Source organism: Tripterygium wilfordii, chromosome 21 (genome assembly GCF_013401445.1).
Source record: "Tripterygium wilfordii isolate XIE 37 chromosome 21, ASM1340144v1, whole genome shotgun sequence".
Lineage (NCBI taxonomy): Eukaryota > Viridiplantae > Streptophyta > Magnoliopsida > Celastrales > Celastraceae > Tripterygium > Tripterygium wilfordii.
The window spans coordinates 3,529,660-3,547,545 of NC_052252.1; the positions used below are offsets into that span (position 1 = coordinate 3,529,660).

Below are 17,886 nucleotides of genomic sequence, written 5' to 3' on the forward strand. Positions count from 1 at the left end.
CACCGTATTTACCTAGGAATAATATAATTATGTAATTTTGCCTTTAATTTTGAGATTGAAGGCAAAGATCTTCTCACCATGGAATTGCATATGATGGGGTCTTTGCCTTTTTAGAAAAGTTAAGAGAGTAAATATAAACAAATCAATTATTCAAAAGGTGAATAAAAATAGTTAAATACTTGAAGGGGGGTCTTTGCAATTTTCACTTCAGTTCTTGCGAATTGTTTTAATGGAGTTTATCAAATCAAATTACCCTAAATGGACAAGACTGTAATGCACATAACCGAATTGATTGGATTACATGTCTAGATCCTTATTCTGATTGGATTTCGGACGTATTTAATTGACCATAACCGAATTGATTTAAATCCAAATAAATAAACCGGATAATAACATAATCCAATTTAGGTTCTAGACAATTAAACATGACAAAATTTATATATTTGGACTCAAACCCGATGTTAAACCAGACAAAGTTTTTATATTTAAACACGAATTTCAAATATACAGACAAAATTTTACCACCTCAATGCACATCGTAGGGAGGAGCCAGAGATGGTGTGGACTATGGCAGTGACTGCAATTAGGTGACACGCGTCAAGATCACGAGAGGGCATCACCTTATCCTCATCCGTTAGATTCCAATGGACCGCTTCATGGGAAACAGATCCGGCTCACGCGGCGAGAATGCAGAGTATGCAGACAAAATTGTGTAGTACGTGCCGTCATCGAGTTTCCGTTTAACAGCAAACCAAAAACAAAAGGCGCGTTACCGTCGTTAGGAAACGCCGCCCCACCGTATATGCTTTACATGTGACCACGTGCACAGACAGGGAGACCGAGTAAAACCGTGACGCCTCTTTCTACGTAAATCATGCTCTGACGGCTGCGCCGATTTGTACAGGATCTCGGTCAATGTTCTCATTGACCGAACTTAGTTATCCCATTTTAGCTCAGTCACTCGGCGCGCACTTACACGCCTGAAGCGTGACAAAGACGCTCCTCTTGCTTTAATGATCTTCCCACTTGAAAATTCTAGATAAATAAGGAGTGTCAAAAACAATAACATATATATATATATATATCTTAATTTGCTAGAGAATCTTTGCTTTTATCAATGTCACACGCCAAGTGAAATTTGTTTTCCCATAAATTTGCCGGCACGTTTTTATACGAGTATGGTATGTCCATCAATGACCACTCAATTATAACCGATATATAATTGTGCGTTCAAACATACAAATATTTTATGTCAAGGTTCAAACATGCAAATATTTCATAAATACGTAATGTTTTCTGCTCCAAAATTGATTTTTTTGCCGCCCTAGTTATAAATAGGAATCAAGAGCATTTTGTTTTTAAAAAAAAATTGAATAGGGGCGAACACACGTGGATCAATGTGATAGGGAGCCAAAGTAACTGTGTAGTGGTGAGTGCAGGAGAAGCCACGTCGAAGGCTTCGACTGTACACAGCAAGCTCCCCAAAAGGAGCGTCGCTTTAATCCCACCACACCCCCCCTCTCTCTCTCCTCTCTCTATAAATTCCAACACTTGGCTCTTCTTTTCCACCAAATCACCCAACATTTTACATACACAACCCAACCAGACAAGCAAAGCGAAATCAATGGCTCCAAAAGAGAAGCCCACCCAATCGGTGAACCAAACCCCAAATGCTTCCAACGAGATCCGTTACCGCGGCGTCAGAAAGCGTCCCTGGGGACGATACGCTGCCGAGATCCGGGATCCGGGGAAGAAGACCCGGGTCTGGTTAGGCACTTTCGATACAGCTGAAGAGGCCGCACGTGCGTATGACGCCGCCGCTCGTGAGTTCCGCGGTGCCAAGGCCAAGACTAATTTCCCTTCCCCCTCTCTGGAGTTTTCCCGCAGCCCTAGCCAGAGCAGCACCATTGATTCCTCCTCCCCTCCGCCACCTCTTCCTCCGCCGTCGGCGGCAGCGGCGATGGCACAGCTGGATCTCACTCTCGCCACTAACCCTCATCTCCTCCGCGACGCGTACTTCACGCTCGCGACGGTGGGCCGCCCAACGGCCTTCTTCGACGCATTCGCTCCGCGGGTAGGCGTTTACGGTTTTGTTAGTCAGAAATTGAAGGCGGTGGTGGGAGGTGGGACCCACAGCGACTCTGATTCGTCCTTAGTCGTTGAAGGCGGTGGCCGGGATCTGGAGCTTGGTGGTCCATGTAAACCCAAGAGGGAAGGATTATTGCTCGATCTTGATCTTAACCTGCCTCCACCTGAAGTGGCCCAATGATACAGAACAGAACTGCCTGTTGGTTGTACGGCGATCTAATATTTAAGAAACGACGTCGTTTAATTGTTCTTGCATAATTTTTGTATATAGACATAACTGAGGCTGTGTCCTGTGGTTTTGTGCTACTGACGAGGAACATTGATGTTCTCATTGTTGTTCTTGTTTGTTACTGTTAACGTTAAACAAGTTTGGGTTCTCTTCTCAATATCAAAGATTTTATTTTTTTTTCCTATTTTTTTTTTGAATTTGATACTTGGCCCATTTTGAGATTGAGTTTGATCTTGTTTGTCTGCTGAGAAAACCAAGGAAAATCGAGGAATTTTATTTCTGTTTACGCAAATGGAATCCGAAATCTTGTGCTTAATTTGTTTGACATTCTATCTGTTTGACAAAAACGGATTTTTTTAAATAGTTTAGTGGGGTAATTTTTTTTCACTTTTTTTTAATTATGTATTCAATATTTCAATAATCCAAGAGTAAACCAATTACGCCCTAATCTTGACCTTTGAAGTGTAATATCAATGGTTTTATAGTCATGGAAACCAAAAAATATATATGATTATGATTACAGATTACGTCTCATTACCAAGTGAATTTATAATCTAGAGTTGTGGAGCATTGATTAAGAATAACTTACCAAATTAAGATTTCAACGTCAACAATCGAAATTAAATTAAATTATTTATCAGGGTTTTGAAAATCAAAGTGAACCAAAATAAACAAGAAAATCAAAAGTTTTGAAGAGTAAAAATATTACAGTCTGACATATCTCAGTCTTGTGATTTATAAACAAAATCTAACTATTCTCAAATCGAATGCATGTTTTCTAAATATCAATGATGACGATTCATGAAAAATAAATTCGTGCGGATTTGTAGGTTAGAAGAACATACAATATTTTCAATGTGTTGACTGAAAATTTCAACAAAAATAACATAGATTTGGTCGGTATTGTCACAAGCATCCGCATGAGAATCATGGGAGGCTCTTATGCGTGCGCCCTTGATTCACAATTGTTCTTTGTTTGCACTGATCGCTGGGTGTGATAATGATCGAGCGGTTGAAAATGAGAGCTAGTTAGTGCGGGTCCCTATGTAGCCGCGTCTGCTGAGGCGGGCCGATAAATTATGAGAGGAGGTAGGCGGGGGGTCCACTAAGCAGGTGATTTCGTGATTTCGTGTTGACGAGGTTTTACTTGCCGGATTTCCTTTTGTCATCACGTGCAACGCCACCGTCCATATTTAAGTGTTTATTTATTTCATTATTCTGTTTTCCGTTAATTTTCAGGAAAAAAGGACTTAATTGAGTAAAAACATTATCCTTTTCTTTCCCTTTTTTTTTCATAAACAAGATTGTAATATTTTAAAAAAAAAAGAAGATAGATCCAAGAGGGTTCTCGAGCAAAATCTATTTGTTTAGGATGCTTTCATACTTATACCTCAATTGAGGAAATAGATAATTAAACATTTGGGAAAAATCTAGTTGGTTATCTATTTGAATTTAGGGTTTACGGTGTCCAGGACCGGAAGTCTGAACCAACTAGTTGAAATATTTTCTTTTGAAATCTTGATTTAATGGGTTTGTCACACTTCCGAGTCTCTACCCATATGAACTTCGTCCAGTTTGACATGTCGTCAGTGTAGTGCAGACTGTTCTGGCAACTCGATGTTTATACTCAAGCAGTTGTTCGAAGGCATATTGGACTGCGTGATTCATCGATTACCAAAAAAAAAAAAAGAGGAAATAGATAACTAAAAGTGGTAATCCAATTGGTTAACTAAGTAAGACTATGTTCTTATAAAAATGTTTGATACTCCCATTTTATGACTATCATTTTGTTCCTAATCCACATGAAGTGGTGGATATTAAATAGGTCCTGCAGGTGTTTATATAATCAAAAACTATCCCACATACCATATAGATTGGTGGTAAAATGAGAGTCATAAATTGAGGGTTTGTGGCATTGCTCATCTTCTTATGCCCCTCCCAATGGTCATGGATTCAAGTTAGCTTGTATAATTTGTGTCAATAGATTATAGTAGGCTTAAGTTCTTAACATGCTAAAATTTCCAACTAAGTTTGATATTAAGTAGGTTTAATATCTTAAACGTGATAAATTTTCCCACTAATTTCGATAAGGTTGGAAGTTTGCAAATTTTCAAATTAAGTGCTTGAAGCGAACATGCCACTCCATCTCCCTTTGATTTTTTTTTTTTAATATAGGCGAAGGGAATGAAGGAGACTCAAACTTTTGACCTCTATGAGATACCACACACATGAGTATTATTTGAGCTACTCGTGGTTTTTCATCTCTCTTTGATCTTAATGAATGCCAGTTATATAATTTTATAGGGATCCATGAATAATTTTTTTCATTTAATTAATATGGTGCATGGACACTGATGCACCGATAGTCCTTCTATAAAATTGATTAAGTATATACATATATCATCATTAGCGTGCAAATAATTTGTATTAGTTAATGATTATTAGAATTAGTTCACATCATAATTAAAGGCTTCAACTAATTATGATTCTGCATGGCGACATAAAAAATTACGTCAAATAGAATATTTGATAAGCCAACTGTGTTAATTAATGATGGCCTTGCATTCATTTTCGTGCTTAAATAAAGATGAATGAACACTAATGTATTAACGTAAATCTTATTTATTCGGAATTGAATATATTTTGAAAACGTCACGATATAAGTATTTTTATTATTAAATTAGAGAATATTAGAACACACAACACAACACGATACTTGGTTCATGGAAACATCATGCGATATTATTGTTAGCAAGACATAAAGTACGATACTTTTTATTATTTTTGTTATAAAGTTAAAAGGCATTAACCATCTTATATTGGACAAAATTCTATTTTTGGAAAACAAATTATAGCATAAACTCTCATTTATATATATTAAGAGCAGATGCATCATGCATGAGTATCTCTAAAGACTAAAATGATACAAATAGTTAAAATAGATAACGAAAATGATATGTTGTAAAAGTAGTTAAAATAGATACTTGCAAAAGTAATTTTCTATTTTTGGAGACTCACTTCAAAATCTCTATTTATAAAATATAATATAATATTATAACATACTCTCTTCTCTCATTTCTTCAAAAAATGTGGATAGGCCATTTCAATTTTTTGTTAAATATAATCAAGTAATATTTTTAATATTGTAGAGATTTATGGTAGAGATATATTGATACAATTGTTGTTAAATAGAGGATGTAAATTGTCAAAATGTAGTGTTTGAGTAAGTAAAATAGAGAATATATTAAGCGATGCACGCACACACGAATATGTATATGCGAACTAGCAGGCTTTATGTTGGCAAAATCTCTAATAGGAAGGATATAAGTAAAAGAAAACAAAACCCTTGGGTTGTTATTATGTATAATCAAATATCCTTGTGGGTTAAACTGTATAAGACTATAACAACGAGTTTTTATCAACAAAATATATATATATATACACGTACTCTATAACAAAACAAGAGGGAGGCATATCCGCATATACAAATATCAAAAGTCGCTCGAAAGAGGAAAGCGCGGGCGGCGGGCGGCAGCTTTCGGTGGGTCCCTTGCCGGTTCATGCGGTGTCGTGTGCATTCTATTTTTCACATTTTCAAGATTTTCTTTTGTCTTTTAGATCAACAAAGTCCTCGTGAAGTGGGGTCCAGTGGAAATAGACACTTCACCAATAGGAATTAGACACTTGCGTATTTTCACGTGGGTCTATGTACGGATGCTTTGGTCGCGAAACATGTGTTGGTGGCGGTCACAGACGGGGGTTAAAGCCGGCGCATATACGCCAATGGGGTCCAAACTGGTGGGACCCGGATAGCGAGTGAGATTCTTGTTGTGCGACACGTGTAGGACATCCTAAGAGTGTTATTTTATTTTTTTCCACTTGTTTACTAACCATCACCTTCTTTTTTATTCTTCTTCTGCGAGTATAATCAGAGCAAAAATAAATCATGGTACTAGCAGCAAATTAATGTTTTAGTTTGTAAGTTGAACCTAATTAATTTAATTATTGGGGGCTTATAGGTTATAATGCCTGGCCTTGTATTAATTATTTAATTTGATCAATATTTTATCTTTGGGCGGATGTTGTTCTTGAGGTTTGTCCTCTGTGGGTGGGGGTGAGAGGGTATCATCATATTTTCCTAGCTTTTGGTATACCATCTTTCGACTCACCAAGTATCTCTTTTATTGCGTGTTTGATAAAAACCATCATTTATCCCCACATGGAGTTTCTTACTCAACTAAATTTCAATTTGTATTTTTAAGTAATTTCTCCTAATAAGCTTTTATATTTATCCCCTTTTAGAATACACTTCCTAATTTTATACATCGTGTTATTATACTTCTTCTAGACTATTTTTTAAAGCATATGTTCACCACTATCATTCTATCGTGTTGTGTGGTTAAACTCATCTGAAATCACTTTATAGGTTTTACAAAATCATCTATCCGTGTTTAGCATAACTTTATAAGAATGGAATCTATCTTACTTGAGTTGTGCCCATCCCTAAAGATAATTACATGCGATTCTCTCTTTTTAAATCGTATATTTACTAGACACAAGTTATCCGTTACAACAAATTCTAAAGTAATTTTTGCTGCCTCATTTTTATCTCCAAACTCATACCCTCCATGTACACTATCAAAATTTTCATTATCTCTCCCTTTATGTCCATTGTCTCATCTTAAAAATATATTCTCCTACGCGTTATAGTCTCTTTTCTTTTCTTTTTTTTTCCTTCTAATTTTTGAAGAGTTTTTTTTTAAAACTTTTAAGAGAGTGAAACAAAAATCACAAAAACACATAATTTTCTTGCCTTGGATTCCTGGGTTCCAGTGATTGCTTCTGCGCCAAAGCCCAAATATTTCAGAAGCCCAAATCAAGAGGTTCACAAAGTTGAACAAAAGCCCGAATCCTAGGGCAGCCCAATTAAGAAAGGTCCAACTGTCATACATAATGGATTCTTTTGGGGTAGTTTGATTCATGCATGTATGACATTATTTTTTTAAATGACGCTGAGAAATTTCTCATTAGAATTCAACTTTGGTCATACATATCCTAATCTAGTCGATTGTTAACTGAATCACCTTTAATTCGTGATGCATGTATGACATGATTATTCAACAATCATGTTTGTGAACATAAATAAATGGGCTTTCTTCTAGAGCCCAAAATCCGACTGACCGCGGCCTTATCACATGTCCACGAAGCTGTCTCTCAACGACGTCGTTGCGGATTTCATGAAGTAGTAGAGGACGAGAAGGGCACTTCTCTCGTCCTCTTCCCCCGAACAAACAAAGCAGCGACGAAACTCCTTCACCCGATTTTTCAATCTCTGTTCTTCTTCTGTCATTAACGCTGTTCTTGACTGTCTGTATTTTCTGATTAGTCTTTATAGTTTTTTTCCTTTGTGGGTTTGTCTTTTATTGTTGCAGGGAGTGAAGTAAGAGCCAAAAGGGATCTCGATGGGGAAGCCTTCTTCTTCTTCTAAGAAGAAACGATCCAAGAATCCTTCTAAGGTACTCTTTCTCTAATCCTTCGCACTGGGTATCTGAAATCTTCTCCGAATTTTGCTTTTTCAATGTTGAAGTTTCGGGTTTGAGTTGTTCTGTTATTTTACCGCCCTCACAATTTTACCTTATAGTTGTGCTATGATTCTCTTAAAAGACCGATCCCTTCGTTTATTTTTTGGGATCGCCAAAAAAAAGTTGGGAAAATGAAAAGGCGTAATGACAGTTTACTTCATTTTTTTTATTGGATGAAAAATTATGGGAAAATTTGGATTGGATTGAATTTGGGAAGGATTGTGGCTGTCATGAGTTTTGTCTTAATTGTTTCTTTCTTTTGCTTTTATCGGCATTGTGCACAGAATCTCATGGTTTAATGGAAATATGGGTTTATTTAGTTCTTGCTGTCTAACTACCAAATTCTATTTTGTGTATATACATTGTCCCTTATAGACTCGTGCAAGGAAAAGAGGTAGGAGTGAGAGTAAAAGATATAAATCTACTGCTTCGCATCGTCGTGATTACCAGATTTCTTCGGATGATGATTGTGATTCGAGAAGTTTGGTGTCCAAATCATCATCTAGTTCTGAGGATGATTACGTGAGTCGTAGGTCTCGGTCTCATGTAAGGAAGGATGTGAAGAGCAGTAGGTCTCGGTCTCGTGTAAGGAAGGATGTGAAGACCAGTAAGAGGAAGAGGAATCGCAGGCGTTCTTCTAGCAATGAGAGCTGCCGGGAAACTTCCCCTGTTAGGAGACAGAAAAGATCAAAGAAAAATGTTAATTTTGAGGCCAGGAAGAAAATGCAGAAAAAGAAGTTTAGGAGAGATGGAAGTACAAGTTCCATGAGCAATGATTCATGCAGTTGCTCAGATTGTCAGTGCGAGAGTAGTAGTAGTGATGAGAGTAAAATTGAGAGGCATGCAGGCAGGTCTAAGAGGAAAGAGAAAAGTAAGAGAAAATTGGGTAGGATAAAAGGTGGAAGTAAAAGGAAGATATATAGATCAAGGAGTTGTTCTACAGGTAGCGGCTTCAGTGGAAGTACAGATTATCAAGATGAGAAAAACTGGACTGCAGAGAACAATTCTAGGCGGTTGAGATCAGTTATTACTTTTCCAAAGGAGGACAAAGAGGGAAGAGAGTTCGTTAAAATTGACAATAATGAAGAAATGGTATATGATCATGATGATTACCCTTCTTGTAAAAGCAACGATAGCAATGATGGGGGCAGCAAGAAGGACTTGCCTCATTCTTCATGTGTTGAATCTGAGAAGAAAAATGCTATTGATGATGGGAAAATAGAAGAAACTATGGTTTCTAGCAACCAGACCTTTGATGTAACTGGAGGTAGGAAGGATGATGAAGCCCATTATTATCGAAGTATCCATAGCCCTGATAGGATTGGGACTACTGATGCTGTAAACGAAAGAAACAACGAGGCTTTAAATTCTGTTGGAAATGCAAGTGCTGATGATTTGGAATCTGTTTTAAGACAAAGGGCTTTAGAAAACCTAAAAAAGTTTCGTGGAGGGCTCCAAACAATTGCAAAGACTCCTATTGATGAGAAAATCCAGAGTGCCAGTATACCTATTGTGAAGGCTGAATTACGTCAAACGAATGCCCCAGATGACCAGGGTGCTAAAGTGAATGCTGCATTGAAATCAGTAGCAGTAGGTAGTGCGACTGTACTGCGAAGGGATACAGCTCATTCTTCAGAAAATGAGGAAAAGAATTCAGATAGGTTTAATGCTGGAAATGAATCTGGGTCTGCCAAACAGGATTCTGCTCTTGTAACTGACCACACCATTGAAAAGGCTAGTACTGCCAGTGCTGTTACTAACAAACCAAAATTAGCTACATCGGATCTGAGAAAAGTATCATCTAATGTTAACAGCCCTCACAAGAGGGTGAATGTTTCAGGGAATCCTCCCGGCGAAAAGATGGTTATTGAGAGTGGGGCAGTTAATTGTGCTTCAGAAACTGTGCAAGCTGTGAATATCCAGAGTGTCAAAAATAATGGTGATACATTCAATAAGGCCTCTGGTTCTGCTTCTGTTCTGCCGTCTCCTTCCCTTGAACCTGTGGCAGGAAACGTTATCTCAAATAATTTGCAGGAACAAACTACGGAGGGCTCACAGTTGGAGCGGAAGACAATGTCTGTGATGAGGGGTGGTGAAATGGTTGAGGTGAGTGTTTTAATTTTTATCTACATTCTTTGTTCATTTAGGTCAAGAAATTTGACTATGGTATATAATTTAGTTGTTTAACTTCTGGTTTTGTTTTCTTATGAAGACAATAACAACAACAACAAAAAAAGTTCAATGTTAAATATTTGAGTTGTTTGAATCCTCAGCGAAACTGCTCGTACTCCACCGTTGGTAGTCTCCTCCATGTATCACTCTCTTCTAAGACTACGTTACTCTTTTCTAAGACTACGCCAACCGCTAAGCATTGTGCATAGTTATATCCTATTATTCTGTATGACTTTCACCATTGTCTTTCTCAGTTGTTCTCCTGTCTTCTTAAAACCCTCATCTGAATTTCCTCACCTTCTCATATCGCGGAACTATTTTTAACTTGTCCGAATCTTTTTTGTGTTAGACAACCCCTGTCGTTTTTTTTATAAAATATTTTCTTTTGTTTCCACATGTTCACTAAGAGTTTTCCGTTTGCATTGCATTCATTTTTTGAGCATCCACCCTAACATTTTCTTATAACAACATATCATTTGAGCTAAAATTTATTTTGTATAATTTTTGGCCAGGTGAGCTACAAGGTCTACATACCAAAGAAAACACCTGCTTTGGCTAGGAGGCCGCTCAAACGGTGATCTGTTTATTGCTGGTTTCAGTATCTGCATGTAGAGGCTAGTTTACGATTGAGTGGGCTCCTGGTGGTGGGAGAAAGAGTGAGAGACATCTTTTGATAGAACATGGTTAGGGTTATGAGAGGCACCCAGCACCTGAAACAGGAGTCTTCTGCAGAACTTTGGTATTGGAAAGTGCTCTTAGCTGTTGTGTCTGCTGACAGATTCTGGTTTAGGTGCCTTCCATAGATTATATGGTATTTTTCCAATGCATCATTTGTTATAAACAAACCAAGTGTTTTATGTTTTGGTTGTCATGGTCTATCTTAGCGCCCTAAACTTCTGGGCTAGACACTGGAACTGCATAATCAACCAGGTTTCATTGGCTTTCATTTGCATACTCTGATTGGAATATGGCACAACAATTTTCATTTTTCTAAGTGGTACTATTTATATAGTTCATCAAATGTCTCTGCAACATAGAGGCAGAGCAGGAATTGACAGTTTGGTCCAGTTATTTGCTCAAACAATCCACAAAACATGCAGACATTTGAAATGGTGTTATGTTTATACATTCAAGATGGCTAGAGAGGTTAGAACGAGAAATTTTGGTGTTTGATTGTTGTTTCAGTTGCCGAAAATAAAGGAAATAAAAAAAATAACTGTCATTTAATATATATTCTACCTCTTATACTTGAAAGGGTCCTGCTATATACACCGACTTTTTTGCTATTTGCACCCCTAATGAAAAGACATAATAGACAGTGTCAGTGTTAGTGACAGAAATGCAGTATACTTTGGACAATGAGTACCTTAGATCTACAAAACAGACGGCCAAGATTTATTTGCCATTTTCCAAGAAGATCATAACAATGACGTCGTAGTACAGATGGTGACATTGAGGCGGTCGTTTAAAATTCAAGTGGGATTCAATGGAGAAATAAGTGGGCCCCATATTCTTTTGAAGGGCTTCCTTTTTAAAAAAAAAAAAAAACTTTTTGGATTGGACTTTGACCAGTTTTTTTTGAGTTTTCCTACTTGTGAGGTACCTACCTACTCATCCTTATTCTATCATTCTCTCTCTCTAGCCATAGCCACAGCTAAAACAGTCTAAGTTGGGAGTCAGTTGCTTCTGAGCCTTTAGTAGTGTGCATACCTTATTACTCTCTCGTTTGTTTTGAGAATAAAATACAATCAATATGATTTTTTTTTCTTATGGCCTAGTGTGATAAAACTTTTTGAAAGTAGCAGATATATTAACAGAAATGGTGGTAGTAAAAATGTTGAACAATTTTAGTAGCAGATATGTTAGTTTAATGCTTTGTAGTGTTTGATTAAAATTTCACTGGTAACATTTAATCCGTGTAACATATTATGATAAATTACGTGCAAGAGTATTATGCATTTTAGTTGTATAAAAGAAATATAAATGTATTCAAACATTAAAATTAATTTATAAAATTAATATAATCAAATAAAATTTAAATAACAGTGAATTTAAAGTTACTTAATTTTAATATAATTAAATAAAAATTTAAGATACTTACTTTATTATAAATTAATTAATTAATTAAATGTTGATGTATCATTTGTACTTGACTCATGGGACCCACATAAATTTGTCTTGTCAAAGTTTAGTCTCTCTCTAAAATAGTTGTGATTTCACGTATTGGTATTTCTCAAAATTTGCTTGTCACAAGAATTATGAAATTGTCAAGCCTAGAGAAGTAGATTTGACCTTAAATTTGATACATTTTGATGATATATGATTATCCTACCGGTAGGATACAGTAATTAGATGAAATATTTATTTTTAAATTTTTTCAAAAAAATAATATTAAAAAATATTCATTTAAGATATATAATGAAGTTCATAGTTTTCAAAGGAAAAAAAAAGAATAAAGAAGGTAATTAATTAACTACTGCAATTGCTGAAGTTTGAATAAATGGAATAAGTAAATTTGTTTTGACCCTAAATGATCATTTCACTAGAAACCTAAAAGCAAATGTCAGAAAAAAGAAAAGAAAAAAAAAACCTACGGATTCTCCTCTTTTCACATAAAGGTAATAGCTGTACATATGTGGAGTCAGCCAATAAATCGTGTTACGATTAAACAATGTCATTTCAATAAAACTGACAATTGATAGGGGTGGGAGAAGTAAAAAATGGGGGTGTGAAAAGCGACGCCGTACAAAGAAATATTAAAGTCATTGTTACAGTAAGATATGATAGAAAGAAATATTAAAGTCGAAGAGATGAGGTGAGAGAGAGTTAGGGAAGAGATTAGGTGAGAGAGAAAAAATGCTGAGTTAGAGATGAGATAAAAGGTGAGAGAGAAAAAATGTTGAGTTATTGATGAGATGACGTTTAGTTAACATTATGACCAAAAAAAGGGAAAAAATGAATGAAGGAATTTATCTCTATCATGATTACTTACAAAGCTATGCCCTATACATTATAGGGGTGAAGAAAATAAAAAAAGGATTCATATAATCCCGTCATACTTGAAATCAATATTTTTTTTTGGCAACCGAGGAATCGTCCCGTCAGTTGCCCTTTGATAGTTGTGAACTTGTGATGGATGGTATTTGAGTGTCACGGTTTTCGATGGTGATTCCGGACTATTATGTGTTATCTCTGATAGACATGAATGATTTGAGCATCATGATGTGCGATGTTGATTTTGGATTATAGTGTATTAAAAAAACTATTATTAAAAATTAGTTTTTTAATATTTTAATATATAAAATCATGTTACTTGTTCTTTCAGGTAAATGGGGATAAAATTGATGGTGGCTGAGCAGGTTGAGTATATTCATGAACCCGTCCCCTGAAATATGGTATTCTCAGCGAACCCATTATCCCTAAGCGTACCCGACCCGGCTTTCGACTCATGGCTTCGCGACTCCGGCTACCTCGACCTTCTCGACCATAGGTCCTCCTCCACCGCCACCGTTTCCACAATCACCAATGCCTCCGATAAAGACAACGACGCCAACAACAGTGATAATTTCTTCTTCCACTTTGTCCCCTCCCTCTTTTCTCGTCTGGGTACCATCCTATCTCTTTTCACCCTCAATCCGTTTTCAAAGCTCACCACCGATGACTTCTCTGGCGAAACTCCGTCCTGGACTCGCGGTTTTTTCGGGGACTTTGGGTCTTACTCGTTTCCGTCCTCTACCGATCAAGCCAGGCTCAGGGTTCAGGAGAATATCAAGCGTCACGCCCGCAATTACGCGTCTCTCTTCATCGTCTTCTTTGTCTGCTCTCTGTATGTATTCTTTCTCCTTTGTGTAGGGAATTGAACGGTAAATGCTATTCTGTGATGTTCCATCTCTTTTGGGGTTTTGAAGATTGGCTTTTTTTGGTTGCTGAAATCCGATACGCCCCTTTACAACTCTCATCGGTGTTTTATATTTCATCGCAAGACTTTTATACTCTGAGTTGTGATAACTTGCTGTGTTCTTTTGGCTATTATGTGATAGGGAAATTTGTGAACTTTTTGTTTGGTTATTTTCTTTTCTTAGGTTCCAGTTTGTAATTATGTTCTTCTTATTGGTAAGTTGCTTCAATTTTTTTGTTTACCTTGTTAGGTATCAGCTGCCACTTGCTCTTGTTGGATTGCTATCAAGTTTAGCACTATGGGATCTGTTCAGGTTCTCTAGTGATAGATGGGGATTTGATCAATACCCTGTAACTCGGCAGGTTTTGGTTCGAACTGCCCAGTGTGGTGAGTTATCAACACCCCTTTCTTTGGTTCATATATAATTATGTCTGTGAGGTTAACCTTTATGCTCTCTTTTTTCTGTCTTTAATGTTTTCATATTTTTTCTAAGAGAGGAATGATGTTGCTGAATTGTATTGAGTTGGATGAAAGTATCATATGTACTTGTTGAGCTTCTTAAATACTCCAGCCTTGCTTGGGTGCTTTTTGTTTGTGATTAGGTAAAATTATGGAAAACCTGTGTTTACAATCATTGGAGATTTAGGGATCTAGCAAAGTGTTCACAATGAGATCATTTGATAGCTGTTTTCTTGAGGCTGCTTGATGGGGCTCTTTGACCTAGTTTTTCCATAATGTTTATTTTCACCCCCTTTAAAAGAAATAATAGATCTAAAAAAATGTATATTGCGAATTGTCAATTATGATTAGGTCTATGATAGACTGAAAACAGAATAACTGGCCGTGCATTTGATGGGAAATCATAATTTTTCTTCAGGACTTCTACTTTAGGTTATCTCATCCGTAGAATATATTTTGACTCCCGTTGAGTTGTAAACACTTTGCTTTAAGTGATGTATTTCATGTCTGTCCTGATAAATAGGCTATGTTTTTTGATATTTTTTCTAAGAGAGGAATGATGTTACTGAATTGTATTGAGTTGGATAAAAGTATCATATGTACTTGTTGAGCTTCTCAAATACTCCAGCCTTGCTTGGGTGATTAGGTAAAATTATGGAAAACCTGTGTTTACAATCATTGGAGATTTAGGGATCTAGCAAAGTGTTCACAATGAGATCATTTGATAGCTGTTCTTCTTGAGGCTGCTTGTCACCCTTTTTAAAAGAAATAATAGATCTAAAAAAATGTATCTTGCGAATTGTCAATTATGGTTAGGTCTATGATAGACTGAAAACAGAATAACTGGCCGTGCATATGATGGGAAATCATAATTTTTCTTCAGGACTTCTACTTTAGGTTATCTCATCTGTAGAATATATTTTCACTCCCATTGAGTTGTAAAAACTTTGCTTTAAGTGATGTATTTCATGTCTGTCGTGATAAATAGGCTATGTTTTTGTAAGGAATTGTTCTTGGCATGATGTGACTGACAATTGGTATTGGAAACTTACAACAGTTGGTAGTACCTGCAACTTACAAATGTGCCCACTCTAATTTGGTCCATTGTGTCACTTCCTTAACTTTTTGCATAAATCATATGAAACCTACTGCAAGGCAATTAATAGATGATGATCGGTAGTATGTGGACCTTTTCTAACTTAATTTTTCTTGGCAGCTACCGCGGTTATTTTGTTGCTTTTAAACGTTCAAATGGTTATCTTCTGTGCGCTTGCGGTCACTTATGCAGGTAATTGTTATATTTGTTTAATTGTTTCCCTATTTATGTTGGCATAATTATTTCTGTAGTCTAAGATGATACATTTCCTCCCTTCTATAGTGATGATGCTCCATGCCACATTGCGGAAGCTCACTCCAACAACGCAACCTTCTAGGGGAAAATGGAAGTAGATGTTACTTTCGAGAGTTTGTCATTCTTTATTGCTGGAAGGTCTTTATTAGTTGCAGATTTTAGTCAAAAGAGGCTTCTTATTATACTTCTTGTCATGCCATTCCATTGTCGCGAAATGGGAAAGCTCTCTGTGCCTGTGTAGCAACCGCAGACTGGGTTTTTTGCGCCTCAGTGGTATGAACAAGTGAAAAACATTATAACTTTGTGAACATGTGAGTTTCTATGAATGTTCCTATTTTCATATAATTGTGAACATGTGAGTTTCTTGTAAGAACGACTACACTACACAATACAGAGAAATGGTTGGAATTTATTCATTCTTGCTGGTGATTTCGAAACTAGATTACCCAATTTATTTGTAGTGATCGATTATGCTACTGTTGAATGAATATTCACTTTTAATGTGACTGGACAAGTATAGAACTTATGATTTGCGGATTCAAAGAATAGTGAGTATTGTTTCATGTCCATGTTCTCTTACGTCTCTTGTTGAGTTGAGATTTGACATGATATATATCGATAGGGACATTTCATGTTGGACATGGTCTGATCTTCATGCTTTTATTCTGAAGCTTGTTGTTGATATACTTGGATAAATGTTAAGTTTCCAAGAGCTTGGATTATGCCCATATTCTTTGTCATTTTGCTTTTTGACAACATTGATGGATATATGGTTGTAATGTCTTGATTTTTCCCAATGCTGCGCTTTCCATGTGTTGTAATATTCTGCTGTCTCTACCCTTTGTCAATATGTGACATAAAGGAGATTTTTTGATCCCAAGGGTGAGGAGCCTTGAATTTCATTTAGATTTAGGGGGAGGCAATATCTTGCTTATGTTGAGTTTAGGGTGGTAGTTCCTTGAATTCCTAAGGTAGTGGTGTTTATGGAGAATGTGATTGTTGGCTTCCTAAAGTAGTGGGAGTTTGACATATGCTTATATTGTTCATATGTAAGAATTTATATAAATGGGAAGATAATAGTGGGGGGTAGTTTGAATGTTTGCCTTCTTGTCATCCTGTGCTATTGTTCTTATTCATGCATTGTGGATTGCTGAATTTTTTATGATAGTTATGAAGGCTTGTGATGATGTGTGCTTGACTCCCTTGTGTTGAAGTGCTTAGCTGCTTGCCTACTTCTTGTTGCTTGGTCTGTGTCCTTGCCCTACCCTTTGTGAATTTTATGACAAAAATGGGGAGAAAGATTAGATGGAATTGGAACCTCTTTTGTTACAGAAAAGGGTGAGATTTGACTGTGTGCTATTGTCGAAGAAGAGTTACCAAGTGCAACCCAATGGTTATTTTCCATTTTTTTGGGCCACATTGGGTTGAGGAAAGGTTCATCTCGTAAATTATGATAATGAAAACAGTCAAATTGAACTCACGATCTCTGCATGAGCTAAGAGTTATTGCAATCAAGTTCACCTTCTCAGTTAATGACTCGTTGTGACCGGTAATTTTCCATGCTATACTGTAAAACCTTGTTAAGAGACTTCTTTTTCAAACTTCTTTGAAGAGGACGAAAGAAGCAACCCTCAAGACCACCCGTGTTAGAGACTCTTCAACACTTTCAGGCAAGTATCTTCAACATGTCAAATCTTGAATCACCAATCTAAAGAAGCTCTCTAGGATAGTAAACTCAAATATTGGAGTTTCTTAGTGTAAATCTTGAACTTTCTATATTGAAATTACTATATGACATTTTTCATTTGTGTTAATATGCATGTCAGTCAGTAGTTGATGAAGCATAAATAGAATTGTAATATAAGATAAGATGCACACGATTCATGTGAAATCATGGATCCCACATAAAATCGAGTGCTTCCATTTTAACATTTGGGATAACAGGAAGCAAAAAAAAACACTAAGATCATAAGCGCGCATCTTCTTAGTCCAAACTTTGGGATCAATCGGGATTCGTAACCTATGAAGTATAAACTAAGTTTACACCTTCCATCAATTTCATATATGCACTTCTTAATGCATTAACATGTCTTCCCAGTAGTTAAAA

At 36.5% G+C, this 17,886-nt stretch overlaps 3 protein-coding genes across 3 annotated transcripts; all 3 read left to right on the forward strand.

Moving 5' to 3' along the window:
- The first annotated feature begins 1,546 nt into the window (after nt 1-1,546).
- Nucleotides 1,547-2,501, forward strand: LOC119988254 (ethylene-responsive transcription factor 4-like). Its single transcript, XM_038833225.1, has one exon. The coding sequence runs from the start codon at nt 1,625-1,627 to the stop codon at nt 2,267-2,269; it is 645 nt and encodes a 214-aa protein (XP_038689153.1). The 5' UTR covers nt 1,547-1,624; the 3' UTR covers nt 2,270-2,501.
- A 5,047-nt stretch (nt 2,502-7,548) lies between these two features.
- LOC119989340 (uncharacterized protein DDB_G0287625) lies at nt 7,549-11,060 on the forward strand. The gene is made up of 3 exons (XM_038834787.1): nt 7,549-7,833; nt 8,275-10,005; nt 10,584-11,060. The coding sequence occupies exons 1-3, from the start codon at nt 7,780-7,782 to the stop codon at nt 10,647-10,649; spliced, it is 1,851 nt and encodes a 616-aa protein (XP_038690715.1). The 5' UTR covers nt 7,549-7,779; the 3' UTR covers nt 10,650-11,060.
- Nucleotides 11,061-13,402: 2,342 nt separating this feature from the next.
- Nucleotides 13,403-16,199, forward strand: LOC119988457 (PRA1 family protein H-like). The gene is made up of 4 exons (XM_038833502.1): nt 13,403-13,897; nt 14,220-14,356; nt 15,645-15,716; nt 15,807-16,199. The coding sequence occupies exons 1-4, from the start codon at nt 13,464-13,466 to the stop codon at nt 15,875-15,877; spliced, it is 714 nt and encodes a 237-aa protein (XP_038689430.1). The 5' UTR covers nt 13,403-13,463; the 3' UTR covers nt 15,878-16,199.
- Nucleotides 16,200-17,886: the final 1,687 nt, after the last annotated feature.

Excerpts from the sequence above, each read along its gene's own strand:
- LOC119988457 (XM_038833502.1), top strand. The coding sequence starts at position 13,464 with ATGGTATTCTCAGCGAACCCATTATCCCTAAGCGTACCCGACCCGGCT. Across the intron at positions 13,898-14,219 it reads GTCTTCTTTGTCTGCTCTCT|GTATCAGCTGCCACTTGCTC; the intron begins GTATGTATTCTT and ends TTACCTTGTTAG. Across the intron at positions 15,717-15,806 it reads GCTTGCGGTCACTTATGCAG|TGATGATGCTCCATGCCACA; the intron begins GTAATTGTTATA and ends TCCCTTCTATAG.
- LOC119989340 (XM_038834787.1), top strand. The coding sequence starts at position 7,780 with ATGGGGAAGCCTTCTTCTTCTTCTAAGAAGAAACGATCCAAGAATCCT. Across the intron at positions 7,834-8,274 it reads GATCCAAGAATCCTTCTAAG|ACTCGTGCAAGGAAAAGAGG; the intron begins GTACTCTTTCTC and ends TGTCCCTTATAG. Across the intron at positions 10,006-10,583 it reads GGGGTGGTGAAATGGTTGAG|GTGAGCTACAAGGTCTACAT; the intron begins GTGAGTGTTTTA and ends ATTTTTGGCCAG.
- LOC119988254 (XM_038833225.1), top strand. The coding sequence starts at position 1,625 with ATGGCTCCAAAAGAGAAGCCCACCCAATCGGTGAACCAAACCCCAAAT.